The following is an 18,806-nucleotide window of genomic DNA, read 5'->3' as shown; positions in this document are numbered from 1 at the left end:
AATGACTTTGTACACAATAAATACATTAAACAAATCCTCCAATCAGCATAAAATACAATACAATGTTGTTTTAGTGTGGTCGGTGTCCCAATTGTTGTGATTGTGTATATGTACATCTACTTGTATATAACCTTTAATATTCTAACTTAATGAATCTGCATCATTGTTAAAATATGTGCATTTTTGCTATATACCTTTGTTTGCCAATATGTGGCCATTATGTTGCTTGACAACCATTCTGCATGTTTCCTGACCAATTTCCAGATCGCCTTAAGTCAAAGCATTACTTCTCAGACAACCTGCCAAGTGGGAGTTTGCTTAAGACTTTGTGCCAACCTTGCAGCTGCAAGTAAGCAGAGTTTGGCTACCCAGAACCCTGTATTAGTGGTCATTCTGAAAAACCCTCACAATGGGCACAAAATAAATGTTTTGTGATTTGTTATGCACCACTTGAATTCTGGTCATTTCAATGCATCACAGGCTGATGGAGTAGTGGGTCAGGGGAGGTGAGTGGGAAATAGGGAGATAAACATGAGATATTTTGGGAATTAATTGTTTTATTAAAAGTTAATTCATGTAAGAACCCAAGTTGTTTTCTGGTAGCTTCTTTCAGTGTTTAGAAGGATAGTAAGATTCTGTCCTAGATAAAAGTAACTTTGTCCAGAATCAACATGTCGACATGCAATTATTGTGGTAATGAAAATTGACGTAGGCATCTCCAAAACAATAGTCATAGGAAGAGACAATTTTTGCCCAATGGACTAAATGTGGGTAGTTCTAGGGACAATGGGTGATTGAAAACAGCAGTCCTGGGAGCAAAGAGACGGGAAATGGGAAAGATGAAGCAGCAATGAGAGTGGTAGCTGCCATTAAGGTGACGTGGCATAGGGAAGGTGTGGGCCAAAATGAGTGACATGATGGGGCACTTCTTAAGGCAAAGGGTGGATGGCCAATTTGGGAAAACGTCAGTGGCACTGCTCAATTCTGGAAGCAATTGTAAGTCACATGTGGCACACATGGGGCAATTTGGATATCATGGAAAACTGTAGATGTCAGCTTGACAATCTTCTTAACTTGGGCAAGAGAGGCATAGTACTGTTGCGGCCAGTATCATCATTTTTGCAATTTCCTATGGCATTATAATTTGCTCTACTAGCACAACTCTGCCATTGCTTTGTTATATCTGACATCACAATGTTCTGGGGTCAATGTGGATAATGTAGATGATAGAATGATATTGCACTTTACTGCACAACATTAGCATGTCTTTCTTGAGGCTGACCTTGTACTTTCCCTGGGGAAATGAAGAATCATTACATGTGTGTTAAAATGAACAACATTGAGCCAAAGTGAATTAACATCCCAATATTCTAAGGGGAATGTAGAAGATACAATGTAATGTAGTTTACTGTGGAAACTGGCATGTCTTTGGTGATACTGGTATAATACTTCTACAAGGGTAATGTAGACATCAGAATGAATTTGTAGATAACAGGGACATGTCACAAAGCTGAGCAGGGTCAATATACTACAGTACACAAACACTTGTAAAGAGTATTTACGCACATATTTATTTAAGATAGTTACTAACCTTATTTAAAAATACCCACACCAATCATTATAGCCCCTGGCTTCCCTCTTGCCACTCTGATTTAGACTAAGTAGCCACAACCCTGAAATATTACTCAGTTTGCACCTCCTCCCTCCCCCTTTAGTTTACAAACAGATACCGTCACATAAGCAGAGGATCGCTTTTCTGTGTTTTTTAATAAAACAAATGTTTGAGAATGAAAATAAAATGTCTCATGATGCAATACAAAATCTTTCATTCTGAGGACCCTATTCTGCTATTCTGAATTGCCTATGTCACTAATAGTCTGGGGTGTTTAAGTTGCTATGCACTTCTTTCTTTACTTCTGGTTTCTTTGAGTACATTCTGCTTCTTCTAATCCTGGTTTCTTTCGAGAGCCTTTATCCTGTGTTTCATGGCTCGGGTGCACCTACAGCAAGCGGGAGGGATGAGTGCTGCCAGGAAAATCCCAGTATTTCCAGCACTCACTGAGCGACCTAGGCTCATATGGAGGCTGGGTGCAGTATTGTATCTCTTTTCAGTGTTTGGAGGAATTTTGTTTGTTTCCCAAAACACTGCTCACCTCTTCCTCCTCATCAAAACGGGATGATAGTGTTCCTAAGGATATGATTACTTCCCTGTATTATCCCTGTTCTCGCCGATTCTCCTGTTTTGTCTTTTCACCCACCATCTTGACACTCCACCAATTGCTCTTCCTGTTCCCACCTCCTCTCTTTCAGACTGGGGTCATGCCTGCCTCTTCTCTCTATATGGTCTAGACGCTAGTAGGCAGTCTTTCCTCCTTTCCTTCTGTGGGTCCACTCTGTCTCCTTCTCACATTCTTTTTTCCCCCAACTTCTTGATATGTCTACGTAGGAGCACACCTCCTTATGCTCCTCTTCCCAGTTGGCCAATTTCTCTTGAGTCTCTTTCTCTTCTTTCTCATTCTCCTCATTGCCCTGGATATGCCTTGTTTCTTTTGCTCACCACTTTCTCCTCTCTCACCTCATTCTAAATTTGCTGCTGCTTGAGCATACACTTTTATCTTTTCTGCCTTCTCTCTCTCCTTCTTTATCCATTATTATTCTCTCATCCCCAGTAAAATTTCCTCCAAGCTCTCCTCTTCTCTCCAGCTGCCTTCTTTAGTTGCCAGCAACACCTACTCTGATATCTCCTTCTTTCACTAGCCATCTTGTCTCCTTCCCAGCTTCTCCTATGTCTTCATCTCTTAAGCTTGCATAGTCTCCAAATTCCCACCAACTTCTGACAACCCCAGGACCAAATATAGGGGCTGTGATGAATCTGGAAAATGTGTCCCTTCTGCCCAGAGTGGAGCCACCCGCTTTGAGGCTATGGATGTGAGCCTGCTCCGCAAGACCCCCCTTAAGGGTCTGGGCAAGTGGGACCTCACTGGGAGTGGCTCATCTCTCGTGGTTAAGGACTCCCAATCCAATGAAGATCTCCCTGAACAGATTATGTGGTTGCCTACATGGGACTTGAAAAACCTGTTTGACTACAACTACCAGTGATCCTCCTTCCATACTGTTGGCATCAGGCAGTGCTGGGTTCATCTGAAAACAGCTGTCAAGGAAGAAAAACACACCTTTTCGGAATTTGATGGTGTACTTAAATACAGTAAGAACTGTGAATGGGGAGAGACAGCCTATGCAGGAAGCAACTCCTCCGGAAGAAGGAGACTCAACGATACGCAGAGGTGGGCCTCTGTGTATATATCCTGGAGAGGCATAGCTACAGAAAGCCGTGGAGCCAGTGGTGGCATAGATGAAACGAGACCTGCTAGCTGGAGGCTACGAGGCATGTGCTCTGACCGAGCAAGAGGCTATGGTCAGGAATGGACCAAAGACGGGAAGAAAACCATCTTCCCTGATAGCATGTCCACTAGAGAACAGTGGTGGGCCCAGCGCCCAGCAACCAACCCCGAGACCAGGAGAAAAAAAGGAACCCATGTCCCCGAGCTCCATATGGTGAGCATCTGTACCGATGAGACAAGCACAGACAAAGTAGCAAATGCCAGTGACATCTGTAAACTTTCCAGTCAAAGACTGCCAAAGCTGTCCACGATATGAAAGGCTGGGAAAATGGAACAGGTACAAGACCCAGGTAAAATAAAGTCAGAGGAATACAAATTCTGCATTTCACAGCTGGAGAAGAGTGAAAGAGTGGAATGGGCCCACGACTCAAGCGAAAGAGAGTGAACAAGATATAAATACTGCCTATCATGGCTGGAGAAACCGCCAGTGGTATGAAAGTCTGAAAGAGTGGAACAGGCATGTGACCAAAGTAAAACTGAGGGGAAGATATATGAACACTGTATATCAAGGCTGGGGAGGCCACCTTCAGTACAAGAATCAACGAAAATGTAATGGAAACACACCCTGTGAACAAAGGAGTGAAATGGTTATGGGTGCTTGTAATTGTAAGACAGGATCCTGGAGACCTCAGGTATGGTGTAAACAAGTTCATGTATTAAGCTTCTTCAATTCAGAATAGGAACAACATATGAGCTTGAGTGGAAATCACTTGCTCCCACCACCAAGGATACATGGCTCTAACTGCCTGAGCTGGAACACTCACTGAACCACAAACATTCTATTCTCACAGAACATTCTCTCATGACATCACACCATCCACACAGGAAAATAGACTGGATATAACACACCTCCCTTCCTTCCACATACCACAAGGAACACACGCAGACAGGTGAAGCAGGACACAGCCCACCCCCCTTCCTTCAATATACAAGCAAGGTGCACACACAGACATGGGAAGGAAACCACCACACATACACCTTCATACATCACCACCACCCGCGGGATCAAAAGATATGATTTTCCCAACAATGTCTAACTAATGTTCAGCAGATGGTGCATCACAACTCTACATTCATAACCACCACAACATTGCACATAACACCATATACCCACTACTCCCACCAGTGGGTCTCAACCCTGCCAGGCGTGAGTGCAAACCTGCCTCTTGTGGTCCTAAAACATACTGTCCCTCATTACGACCCTGGCGGAAATCGAAAAACGATGGCGGAAATGCAATACCGCCATCGAATAGCGCTCGGTGCGATTATGACCCGTCACCGTAAAGTACGATGCCATTAGCGACACCGTAGTGAACGCCAACGCTAACTGCACCAAGTACGCGCACGCGCGCCATGCCAAACCGTAATTACCACCATGGCGCAACGGTACGCAAATTCTGACCCTAGCGGACATGTACCTAACGCCATCAAGCATGGCGGAAAGTACCATTCCGCCATGGTGAGAAGTACGGCATCGCGAACCAACCGTAAAAGGCCCTACTGAGTGCCTGTACACCACTCCCTGGCCACACTGGGCTTCGTAGGCAAACGCGCCCAGTACAGTACCACGCAACTATACTCAGAAGCCGGAACCCAATGCAGATCTTCTCACAATACATCGCTCCACAAATAGGAATATGCTACATTACTTGCAAAGAAGAACGCTACACGGTTAATATCAGAAAAGAAATTTAATGCACAACAAAATCACCAAGCCCATACAGCCATTAGGTCATGAACTCCAAAATATATTTCATTATTGTGGGCTGCATCCGCAATAAATGACCAGCTTCTTCTTGTGTGACGCCCTGTTCCTTCATGGTACACAGGGGCTACATTCACGTTCAAAAAGGCAACATGGAAGCGCCTAGAACCGCAGGGCCGTCCCATTAGGTAGGCACTAGTCCAGCTGAAAGGTCGATATGTTGCTCCTAGCCACTAGTACTGCGTAAGGGCATGTGGCCCATTGGCGATCGTCCCATAAGATCGTAATGGTGCTCCACTGATTAACACGAAGCAGCAGGTGTCGGGAGTAAAAGCCATCTGCAGGAGTGGCATACAGATGGCAGCGGCAAAAGGGGAGGAGATACCTGTCACCCAAATGAAATGAAAAAGAATAGTATGGGCATCAGAACTTCATTTGAATTACTCACTTCAATGATCACACTAAATCCACAGCCATATGCATGCTAGCCCACTCAAAAGGATTATTCCCACCCAAAAATCACTTGCGAATCATAACTATAAAAATCGAGGTGAAAACACTATTACAAACGAGTGTTTGTGTGCATGCGTCTCTCAAAACAGAATCCATTAGATGGGATTAGTAACGTGCATAGACACAAGTGTTTGAAGGCGCGTCGAGACAGGGAGGGTTCAACAAGGGCAGATAGACGCTGGTCCCACTATGGCAGCTCTGCATCACATAGCGCAGGGGAGGTGGATAGATTCCAAAAAGCCCTGTACATGGCAAACTCTCCATTAAATCATCTGTCCATGCATCCATACATCATTCCCTCATCCCGGAATGAAAACGCCTGATTATTTACTCACATAACATGTGAAATTTCCATTGAGTCTGTGCGTAATGCAGTCTGCAAAATCCACTGTGCTCCAGGCCGGAATTCCAGTGTTGTGAAGTAACATGTATTTGGGAACGTCCTGCCTTATCGTCCACTACGCTATTGCGCATCCCATACTATTCATATCAATCATTGCATTCACGCCATGGCCCCTGTCCCAAGGACATTAAACAATAGAACGTTATATTTGCAGTCAGACCTGTGGGCGTCTCCTCGCCGCTAGCTGAAAACCGAAAGCGCCGTCCTTCGAATTCCTCATTTGCAACATCACGTCGAAAAGGCATCTGTGACCGCTTGAAATCACAAATTCATCCATGTAGTGCGGCAGTGTGTGAAAATGGCAACTGGCTTCACTCACAAATGGGACGCCCCGCCCGTCGGTGAACCTCGGTACATTGCTGCATGAGGGTCCACCGTTAATCGAGTACTACATTCCACTGACCCTTCACAAGTTTGTTCGCGACTGCAAAGATAGTATGTGAAACAATGGGACCATAGCAGAATGAACATATGAACCAATATTTCACTGCCATCGGGATCAAATACATGATTGTAATAGCAAGATGCCATGCGTCGAATTGCAGCGTTGTGTGCGGGACGTGCTCGCCCAAAGGGGATTGCAGCTTGCACAGGTGGAATGAATCACCACAGGTGGAGGCTATACAGCCTGAAAACACATAAATTGCACACCCAACCCCCTCCCACAACCACACCCACTCCAAAATGCTACCGGCAGGACTAGCGATGTTGGCCCTGGGGGACCTGATAGCACTGCAAGTACTCCAACTTCAAGAAGAAGACGAACACCAACTACTACAACAACCGGCCGCACAGAGGAGACGCAGGAGGAGGAGGAGGGCAAGGCAGGGCCAGCAAGGCCCGCCAGCACAGCCACTACCACCACGCAGGCAGCCCGCAATCCCACGCCTCTGAGCACATCCCTTCAACCTCACGGATGAGCAGATCCACACCCTCTACCGTTTGGACCGGGACACCATAACCGCCATTGTGGACATGACACAGGCTGACCTTGTCAGCATGATAGATAGCCCAACCGCCATCCCACCCCTACTGAAGGTGGTGTCTGTACTCCACTTCCTGGCCACAAGCACCTACCAGCACACAGTCGGACAGTTGCATGGCATTTCACAGCCAGTGTTGTCACGGACACTATTGCAAGTGCTCGATGCCCTCCTGAAGCACGCAGACAACTACATCTCTCTACCACGCTCGGAGCAGGAAATTACGAACACAAAAGTGGGATTCCATGCACTTGGCGGCATACCGGGTTGCATTGGTGCCATCGACTGCACCCATGTGGAATTGGTCGTCCCACATGCCATGGAGGCCCAGTACCGCAACCGAAAACAATTTCATTCTCTTAATGTACAAATGGTGTGTGACTCCAAAAGGATCTTTACACATTGTTGTCCCCGATTTCCTGGATCAACCCATGATTCTATGGTCTTGAGGAACTCTACAATACCATGCTACATGGAGCGACACGCAGGGAACAGATCCTGGCTACTCGGTGAGTCTCATTTCATGCATGATAATGTGGGGTATGTGATGCGGCAATGACCTGGCAGGAAGGGGGGGGGTGCGTACGTAGCAATGTCATTCCACAAACATCCTTTATTGTCCACATACAGGTGATGCCGGGTATCCACTGAAGAGATGGCTCCTTACACCACTCCGGAACCCACAGAACCAGCATGAGGAGGACTACAACCATGCCCACTCACGTACCCGTGTAGTCATAGAACAGGCATTCGGCCTACTGAAGACTCGTTTCCGCTGCCTCAGCAGGTCTGGCGGGGCACTCCTGTACCACCATGAGAAGGTTGCAAAGATGGTCATGGCATGTGTCATGCTACACAACATGTGCGTACGTAGAAATGTGCCCATGCCCCCTGACGCAGAACTGCAAGCACCTGAAGATGGTCATGATGAGGGTGGGGATGTGGCAGCACCTCAAGGAGTCCGCGAGGCACAGGAGGGCCGTGAAATTCGTCAGATTCTCATAGATTCATGCTTCTAGCACTCACGCCTGGTGGCTGATACATGGACACGGGACTTGTGGCACTGTGTGTGTCTGGAACATGCACAATATGGACTGTACGCCTATAAAGGCCTCGTACACAAAGATCAATGTCCACACATCTCATTGGATGATTGTGCAATGTTTATAGCATATGTGAAATTATGTTACACACCCCATCGACCCGCCACCCAAGTGAGCCCAACACACCCCCTCCACCCTCCTACCTCCCACCGAACACCAGTGTCCAAAGCTGCTCATTGTCAGTGGGCAGACGCTATTGCAAGCCCCCTCTCCGGGTATCAGGGGCACCCCTGCCTGTGGAGCGCAGGTTCCTCCCAGATCTACGTTGGGGGCTGCCCTGGACGGAACTTGCAACGGATGATGTCTCTGCCTGCTCACGTCCATGCATGTCCCTAAGGGTTTGTGAGAGCTCAGTGAGCACACGGCGCACAGCGGCAAGTTCAGCACATACGTCTTTGGACGTCGCATGCAGTTCCCCCCTCAGGCTCTCGGTGCTTCTCTCCATTTGTACTCTCAGGCTCTCGGTGCTTCTCTCCATTTGTGCCCTTAGTGTCTCTGTACTTCTCTCCATTTCTGCCCTAAGTATCTGAGTTGATGTTTCTATGGCTGCCTTAGTACCCTCACATTCATCAGCATGGTCCTTGAGGAGCGTGGCCAGTTGCTGCTGTTGCACGATCACCTGGTCGAGGGACTGTTGCCTCTGCTGTGCCATGGCCATTTGCGGTGGTGTCACAGAGGGGCTGATCATCTCATGTTGCCTTGCCACAGGGCTTGTGGGGGATGGCCAGTCGTCGTCTTGTGGGTGCCCCTGCGTGGTATCCTCATGGTGTACGGGATGAAACAAACAGGGGGATTGAGACAGGTCATGGATGGATCCTACATCGGCATCCCCGTTTTCTGTGTCGGAGCATGCTGCCATTAATGCAGTGTCACCTATGGTGCTGCTGCCACCAGAAGCAGTGCCTTCTGTGGCATCCATTGGGGGGACCTGTGGTGGTGCTGTTGTGGGCATGCTGGCTGCTGGGGTGCCTGTTGAAGTTCCCTCCTGTGTGCTGCCACTTGTTTTGTGCTGCTGCCGTGTCTTGATCCGTGCAGCTGAGGTGGAGGGTCTTTGGCCGTTGGTCTTGGCCCTCTTTGCAGGTGTGCTGGTAGGGGTGTCCTGGAGCTCCTCGTTTGAATCGGACCCTGTGGTGGAGTAAAGGAGGGCGAGCGTTATTAATGGGTCTGTGGAAATTGGAATGGCAATGTATCACATGCATTGGGGTGGTACCTGAGGGTGATTTGGGTCAGGGCCTTGGAGGTGCTTTCATTTTTGTGTGGATTGAGGATGCAGTTGTTTTGCAGCCTGCAGTTAGGGTGTGCCTGCTGCACGTGTAGAGGGTGTTTTTAGGATTTTTAATTATTTATGTATTTAATGTGACTTTTAAAGTGCGCTATCAGGCCAATGTATGTGGACGTTCTCCTGGACATGTGTTACTGTTGCACTATGTGGACACATGGCACTTCACATGATTGGACATTGTGGATTTAGCATTGTTTTATTTGGGCCACCTACCTGATTCTTCGGATGTCTGCACTCCTTTCTCCATCCCTCCGACTCCCTCTATACTCTCCATTCCAATAGTGGAGGCACAGATTTCTTCCCAGGGGGTCAACTTGATGGGTGATTCCGATCCTCCCCCGGTAGCTGTGGCAATGTTACGGTTGGCGGATAGTATGCTCCGTACGCGTATCCGCAACTCGTCCCATCGCTTTCTGCATTGCTGTGGGTTGCGGGGTGCGGTCCCCACCGCACTTACCCGCTGTGCCACCAGGGCCCATATGGCCTTCTTGTTCGCAAGTGCCGTCCTGGTCATTTGCGTCGAGAAGACGACGGCAGCATTCTCCTGGAGGGTCTCTGTGAGCACGGTGAGTTCCTCACGGGAGAAGTGGACCTGCCGCTTGCGGTCGCACGCTTTTTTCGCTACTTTTCCCATTTTTATTGCTTTCACTAGGGTGGATGACGGGTTGGGATGTGTCTCAGGGTAGTATTTTTTATGGTTGTGTGGGAATTCTGATTTTATAGGTGTACGGCGTGCTGTTTCCCGTTCCGGGACCATGTTTTTACTTCCGTTTCCGTATATTTACGGTCACCGTACTTTCCGATTGCCGCTCATTACGGTGACCGCTAAGATGGGTGGCGGAATTGCACCTAGGGCGCCGTACGACGGCGGTGAGGGGCGTTTTGGGGACATTTCCGCCATCGCGGACTTTGCACTTCCGCCATGGCGTAGTGCTCGTGCCCGATGGGTCGGAATTAGCCGCACTTTACTCCGTCGTGCAATGGCGGAAACGCTATTTACGCTATGACGGTCAGGTCAGTCACTTTCCGCCAGGGTCGTAATGAGGGCCACTACCACAATCCGCCAAGCAACCACTAAGCACTTCACATCCACCACTGCCACTGGCGGACCTCAAGCTTGGCACAATCCAGCACTGACTGTATTGTAATTGTAATTAAGGTGTCCACAGGCAGCAGGTAAGGTGTTACTGAGTTCCTTTATGGAGAGCTTGACGTTAGGATATGAACAGGACAGGAGCTAGAGTGGGTCCCACTGGCTCCCACCACCCAGGCTACATGGTTCTAACTGTCTGAGAAGCAACACTCACTCAAACGCAAACATTCCATGTCTCACAGATTATTCTCTCATGACTTCACACCATCCATGCAGGAAGAGAAACACAATATAACTTGTGTTACCAAGACAAGTATATGAGATTAATTGGACTGACACCAATGACCCTTCCAAAGAGGCACAGGACTTTGGGGAGTCCCAGTGCCACAATGGTGGAAAGCAGAGGGAATAACCAGTGGTTAAAAGCTGAAGTGATCCTGGAGGGATTTAACCAGTGGTAAAAGGATGAAAAACATATAATTTGAAGAATTCTTTTTTCCCAAAGGGGGAGGTGAAAACCATGAAGAACCAACAAACTCTATACAATGACTGTGAACTGTGTAATAACATTCTAAAGGTACTCTGAGACAGATAATAAGTACTCTACGAGTCGGGCCAGGCCGAAACCCATTGCAAGGCTATTGTTCAACGCTCCTTTTCCTTTGAATTAGATTTTCTAAAGAGGTAGGGACAGTTAGTAATTAGGAATTTAGTTTCAGGACTCTCTAATTATGGACTTTGATGAGCACCCATTGTTTTGTTTTAGAAGGCAGGGAACTTCCCTCATAGCAACAGGGTGAGATAGACATTTTTCTTTTTATTTGAATAAACAAATCTGTACCGTTACCATTGTAGTCTGAGTGCCTCCTCTGGTACGCCAGAGGGGCTATATTGTACATGTGTGGGCTTCCGTATTTAGGAATAGGATTGGTTGTTTTCTACTGAGTCTCACTTTTCCTGCTGCTGCCTTGGTGAAACCTCCTTTTTACATAGACCTTTGTAGTGAGCCTAAAGGTTGACCCTACGTAATTTTGAATACTCTTTCCACTCATGCATGGAAGAGATTGAGCATGGCACAGCTAAACACACTCCATTGTTGTACCCTGGTTTACTTGCTTGCGGACTGAACTCTGCAAACAGGAGGACTCAAACACAAAATGGTATCTCTCTTACCGGTCGTGTTCATTTCTGATCACTGTGTTTTCATAATACACTATTAGCAGTTCTTACCTTTCTGCCAGGTATGAATGAAGGAATTGCCATCATGGGCCAGGCATACATTGGGGTTCATTATCTGTTGGTAGAATTATGTGGTTACATGGTATCTCTTTATCAGAAATGGCTCTTAAAGGACAGGACCACAGGTTGACTTCTTGTGACAAGCATGTGGCACATGTTCTGGATGGGGTAAGTCCGGGGATTCCTTGCATACTACCTATGGGCCCATCATTGCCTAGTGTGACCCTTGATCCAGCCTCTATAACTACCCCACTCTTTAGCACAAGAGCCCGGCAGGGTACTTTGTCACATACCACCTTCATCCATGTTCATCTTTCTTTGGGGATTTGGAGTTGAGTGTGAATAACATCTGTGGCCTTACCAGTACACCTGGTTTCCCTGCACAGCAGCACCCTTTTCAACTTGGCTCCGCAAAGGGGTGTTTTTGTTTGGGGTTTAAAAGATCTTTGTTGGCTTTGGGTAACCACTCTGTAAGGAGAGTCCCTTGTGCATCAATAAAAATCAAACCAAAGAGCCAACAAAGGTGTTGCACAAGATATGAGAAAAACAAACATGTATTATAACTGCCAAGGCAGGTAAACATCAAACATACATTCACATTCGATTAGTAAAAATGGCTGGTTATATAGCAATTAGAGAAAGGAAAAGACAACAAATGTTTCAAACCTCTTCACTTTTCATTGGCTGGTGTCATCAACAATATAGGTGCTTCAATACATTTCTAACTGTATTGGCCTATTCTAACAACATGATAAAGCTGATGTGCTTGCTGGTTAGCTCATATGCAGTGAAATAATTTCCATTTTCATGCGCTTCCATTGGACAGTACCTTTTGAAACATGTTTCAGTCAGAACTATTTTACTACTGGTTGCTCCAGGGGGAGTGGATGTGGAGTGAACAATTAGAGAAAACTGGGCCAATCATGTCTGACACATAAAATACAACTTTTAACTCTCTTTCTTTTGACCTCAGCGGTTGGCACCATCATACTGCTCTCATCATTGTGAACGGCTTACCATCAGTTCATTTTGAAACTCAACTGTTGGAAACATTACTTGCCTCCTTCTCTGCCTTTCCCCTTTTTTCTGCTGACGAGGTTTCCAGACAAGTCCGATCTATGAAAGTCTCGTCTAAACAGGTTCACCCCTGTTCCTCCAAAACTATCAAGGACCACATTGACTCCCTGGTTCCTGCCCTGGCTGACTTTTGCAACCACTCCTTCACCTCTGGAGTCTTCCCATCCCCCCTCAAGCACTCCCTTGTGCACCCTCTTCTTAAGAAACCCTCTTTCGACCCCTCCTGACCGGCTAAATATCGCCCAATCTCCATCACTCCCTTCCTGGGCAAGCTCTTGGAGAAACTGGCCATGTCCCAGCTTAACCTCTAGCTGAATCTGTTGGTAGTCTTCATGACCATCAATCTGGCTTCAGAGCTGCCAGAAGCACGGAAACTGCTCTCCTGAACATCCGTGAGGACCTGCTCTTGAACCTCGACTCCAACACTCCGTGTGTTCTCATTCTGCTCGATCTCTCTTCTGCCTTTGACACTGTCAACCATGCCATCCTGCTCAACCGTCTCCGTGATAACCTGGGTATCACTGGTCAGGCTCTGGCGTGGATGACCTCTTTCCTTTCCAATCGACCCTCCCAGATCCAACTGGGGTCCTTCGTCTCTGACATCTTTTTCTCTACCTGTGATGTCCCCCAGGGATCTAATCTCTCTCCCTGGCTGTTCAACCAGTATCTGGCACTCCTTGTCCACCGCATCGCCGCTCTCTGCCCCAACTTGCAGTGCTTTGCGGACGATACCCAGCTCATTTTCAGGCTACCCTCGGCCTCCTCCTCTCCTTCCCTCATCTCTGACTGTCTGTCTGCTATCCGGGAATGGTGTGCCGCCAATGACCTCTGCCTTAATGCCAGTAAGACTGAGATTCTACTCATCGGCACACCCACTCCCTCCTTCCCTGCAGCTCTCTGGCCAGCCTCTCTTGGCCCTCTTCCTGCTCCTACCTGCATGGCAAAAAACCTCGGGGTCATCTTCGACTCCACACTCTCCTTCTCTCCTCATATATCTGACGTCTCTAAGAAGTCACACTACCAGCTGCACCTCCTCAGAGGTATTCTTCCCTTCCTCTCCTTCCCCCTGAAGCTCACTGTCTCCCGAGCCCTGGTTCTCTCGAAGCTGGACTACTGTAACAGCCTCTATCTTAATCTGCCTGCTTCCACTCTCCGCCCTCTGCAACTCATCCAGAACAGAACTGCGATACTTGTCCTTGGCCTCAAGCCCAGGGACCGTATCTCTCCAGTACTGAAATCTCTACACTGGCTCCCAGTGGCTGCGAGGATTAAGTTCAAAACCCTCTGCATTGCCCACAAGGCCTTCTGGGGCCTAAATACCTTCAACTATCTCTTCCTAAATATCTTCCTTCCCGAGCCCTTCGCTCATCCGTCTCCAACTCCCTCAGGGTTAGCTGCTTCTCGAAGCAACGAGCTGGGGGTAGATCTCTCTCCGCGGCAGGGGCCTCCCTCTGGAACAGCCTTCCTGCCTCCCTGAAACTTGAGGAGAACCATCGCCGGTTCCGGAAGCATCTCAAAACCTTCCTCATTGACTCTGCTTTTTCTCTCCCTCTCCCCTGCTAAATCCTTCACTGAAACTGCACTGAATCTGCAACTGGGCCACTCTCACCGACCTCGGTCCTGGGCCCAGCCACTCTCCACTTGCACTGCCTCCCTGGCAACCTCTGCACTGCCGGACTGTCTCTGTATCCCTACAGCCCCCCCCCTTCCCAGCACTTGTCTGCACTTACTTTGCACTTGCCACCAGCTGGCCCTATTTATTTATTTATTTTATTCTACTTACTTGTACTGCACTTCCCCCCTCCCCTTCCCCTTGCACTTTTCCCTTTCCCCTACCCCAGCACTTGCGCGATCTGAATGACACCTGGCCTTGTAGGATCGTTGTCTGTCTTCCCCTTGTTTCCCCCCTCCCTGCCTCGTCGCGCCTTGAAACACTTGTGTATAGGCGCATTACAAATGCAATATCATATCATATCATATCATATCATGCCCTTCCTGTTCTCACAATGTCATCTGTCCTGTCTCTGACCTTATGTGCTGGAGGTTAGCTGTGTATACATATACATAAGTGTGTGTGCAATGTATATGGTCATAAAATTGTCTTGATTTAATGCTACATTCATGCGGTGCGAGTTTGGTGTGACAATTTGTGACCTTCCTTAAGCTGCGTTTGGTTGTTCTGCCTAGGGACATAAATTGTCATAACGTTTTGGAAAATGGCTGTGGGAAATCAACAGATCTGATGTGTTTTGACCAATCAGTGTACAGTGTCGTGTCCTTAAACCTCGGGGTCTGGTAACTTTTCTGTTGCTCTTTCATGACTTCACTACAACAAACTAAAACCTGGGAAAGCATTTTCCTCCCTTGCTTTGACCAATCATTGCGCGGCCTTCAGACGTAGGCTGTATGAATTGTTGCAATTGTAATGCATGTGCCTTCTGCAAGGATCTGGCTAGTTTTCACTGCTGTGGGGTGATGGGGTGTTTTCATGCCTCAAGAAAGGCTGACCAAATCTTGTGGCCTACATGTATTGTGTATTCCGCTAACGCAGAACTGTGGCAACCATATATTCGTCATTATAAACACGTCTTCTATGTTTCTCTGATTTATGTTACATATTGTGCATCTAGAAGGTGTGTGTTATTGTCTGCTTAAAGCATGGCTACTGGTGCCTCATGCAGCCTATGCAGGAAACCCTTCATTACATGGGCTGCTCACTTCTTTGCTATGTGCCATTTCATTGTGACTTTCACAGCTTGTATTCTCGTTCGCGTTCAGGACTTTAAAAATACTCTCTCATATTTTCATACTCCCCTACAACGCATTGAACTAAAGCACAATCATTCCAAATACAATTTCATCAGGCTGACCTGCTATAACTAGCACCACTGTGTCTAACTGCTTGGTTCCAGCATGGAAATGGAGCCAGGCTTTGAGAAGCACTTCATGAACCTCATGCATGCATTTCACGTTAACTTTCTTTGCACTAGTAATTTCAGTGCCAACTATGCTTGGGCCTGTCAGCCACTTGAGTCCAATAGTGCCATGAACAACTGCCACACTAGGTTTATGGGCAGGGAGTACTTTTCATCACCTTTCCCTTTGGCAAGCATGTCTTTCTTTTGAATCGTCTATGGTTTTGTGGACCAGAATATGTGTTCCTCACTCTCTGCACAACTGACATACAATAACTAATACCCATTGGCATGTCTGGAGGAATGATAGGACAGTTCTTGGTGACATGCCCAAGGCTTTTGCAGATTGAGCAATTCAGAGAATGACCACTATATAACCAGAGTTGAAAGGTACTTGCAAACAGGTGGGTCAGTGGGTGGAATCACAGGAAAGAATGAGATGTCCTCCATACAGGATTGTGCTGAGATGGAGGCTGTAGTAGTTTCTTGATTGCAGTCTCTTGGCCTGGGAATTTCTATGGTGTGGCTCGCTGATGACCAAAGACAGTTTCTAGTCCTCCCTCCAGAATTGATTGTTGGAGTTGCTGAACAGCACACTGGGAGCTGGCAATGTTACAAATTACTCCCGGATAAGCGGTCCTTTCAACTTTTACAAGACCAGATGTGCCATCCATATGCCTAATAAATAACTAATTCTGTTTCCCATCTGTCATATTGTCTTTTGTGCTTGAAGTCCGACTTCTTGCAGCTTGACCTATAATTGAAGCCACTGGCAGTTTGATGGAGCCATTACGACAATATCTGGATGTGATCCTACAACCATTAATACAACAAACCTCTACATATCGTAAAGATACAGGACATGTTTGAAACATCTTGCAATAATAATAACTGATAGCACTATTGATTGGAGTGTGACCATATATGTTTCTGGCCTTATCACTTCAATTCTCAATGGGGAAGGTCTTGAAGAGCTTGAATGGTTTCTACTTCAACCTAGGGACATTGGTGCCAATAAAACCTTTTTGAAAACACTTATATCACTGATTTTGAATAATATAGTTTCCATATTTAAGTGAGAGTTTTATTTACTATTGACAGAGACTGCTAAGGGTGCCGTGGTGATACCAATATGAGAAAACATCTATATGTACACGTTTGAGTCACAATATATTCTTCCAACCCAGATTGGGCAATACATCTTAAAATCTACAAAAGGTACATTGGCGATATCTTTATAATTTGGACTGTAGAATAGGAGGATTTAGAACATGTTTTGACTGGATTGAATGATTTGCATACATCAATCAAATTTGGCATGAACTAGAGAAACATCAAAGTCAATTTTCTGGATGTTCAATTTAGTATGAATGATAAAATAATTATCAGCTCAGTAATTTCTAAAGAGACTGGTGTGAGCAATGTTCTGCATGCTCTGAGCTTTCGCCCAAAGGGTTTGTTATAGTACCTTCCACAGATTCAATTTGTACGCATTAACCACATTTTTTTTTGACCCACAAGCATTACAAGAACAAAATGAGATACTTAATTGGGCATTTCTGGCAAGAGGATACAGTCCTGCATGTATAAAAAAATCTAAAGAGAAGACTTTATATGTTGAAAGGAAGATAGTAGTATATGATCAGGTCCATAAAAAGCAAATAAAGTGTATACATGTGACTACTCTTTCTAAGCAGAGTGCTGAAATGAAACACACATTTTAAGACAAGTTAGAGAATTTTTAATTTAGATACTGTTACTAAGAAATTGTTCTCAATTCTTTCTTAATTTGCATATTGAAAGAAACGAACATTTATGGAACATTCTAGTCAAAGCAGACCGAAGCATAACTAAATAGTTGTCAGGGAATGAACCAAGTGGGCGAAGTCAAAGAAGAGTTGATACCACACTATGGAGTTGTAGGTGTGAAGCTTGATGGAAAGAAGAGCAGAGGAAGGGAGTCATTGCCCCTGGTTGTGATGAACTGAAAGCAAGATACCAAGAGAAGGGAGTGTTTTTCCTGGTAGCTGGGAATGGCAGTTAAGTCCAAGAAGATCTGGGGAAGGGAGTGATTTCATCAGGCTACCTGAAAAGGAACGCCAGGAAATGGGAGACATTTTCCTGACCCACCAAGTGGGAGTACCAAAGCGTTTGGGACTCTACCATCAGGGGAAGGGAGCCATTCCCCCTGATACCATGTGAGAAATATTGTTTGGATCATTGCTATCAGAGGATGGGAGCTATTCCCCTGACAACGTGTGAGACACAAGACTGTTATCAACTGAACAGAACTGTTACCACAAACCAGGAACTTGAACCCAGGAGAAGGGGGTCATTCTCCTGGGATCGGTCAGAACCATAGTCCCTTAGTTATAGTTTCTAGTGGGACATTTTGAGTTGAAAGACATCCTGGCGATCACCTTAGATCTTTTAGTTGAGGCAGAATCCCCCCACCCCATCCTAGAGATTGGAATAGGTAGGATGTAATTTCTCTTTTTCACTGAGTAAAAGTCTTTGGCCCACAAATGAGACACCTTTGTGTCAGCCTCCTCCTTCAGCACCCTCACAGTACCCAGTGAATAGGATGTGTTTTTTCTCCAAATATAATGAGCTCATAACATTAACTGATCCTAGTATTAACATTGCAAATGTCCAAATTATGCTTCTGTTTATTGCAAAATGCCTCCAGCCACGTTTTGACTTACGCATGATATGTGAAATATCGTATTAGAAACGTAAAATGAGTCATTTGCTGGCGCCCTTAACTATTTGACCTTTTGCAGGTACCATATCTCCGTGACGCTGCTCATATACGTCCTGCCGCTCTTGGTAATTGGATGTGCCTACACTGTGGTTGGAATCACCCTGTGGGCCAGCGAAATACCCGGCGACTCCTCCGACCGCTACCACGAGCAAGTCACAGCCAAGCGCAAGGTAAGGAAACGCTTCCTTTCTGAGAGATGTGTGACAGCGATTAAAGATGCAACAGAAGTACGTCACATGAATGTTGATGGTACTTTCTGTGAGCTCTCCCTGCACTGTTCATAAATGCCTTCCCAGAAGGACAAAAACCTTAATTTCTTGACAGGCAA

General features: G+C 46.4%; 1 protein-coding gene across 1 annotated transcript in view; it reads left to right on the top strand.

Moving 5' to 3' along the window:
• Positions 1–18,806, top strand: part of TACR1 (tachykinin receptor 1) — a 2,197,909-nt gene that overhangs the window by 2,006,711 nt on the left and 172,392 nt on the right. Inside the window, exon 3 of the mRNA XM_069617632.1 lies at positions 18,498–18,648. Within this exon, the coding sequence (XP_069473733.1) occupies positions 18,498–18,648 (151 nt within the window). The remainder of the gene's footprint in view (positions 1–18,497; positions 18,649–18,806) is intronic.

Source organism: Ambystoma mexicanum, chromosome 10 (genome assembly GCF_040938575.1).
Source record: "Ambystoma mexicanum isolate Mex_15411 chromosome 10, UKY_AmexF1_1, whole genome shotgun sequence".
Taxonomy (NCBI): Eukaryota; Metazoa; Chordata; class Amphibia; order Caudata; family Ambystomatidae; genus Ambystoma; species Ambystoma mexicanum.
Note: the sequence above shows the minus strand (reverse complement) of the source record. Positions and strands in the feature narration are given on the sequence as shown.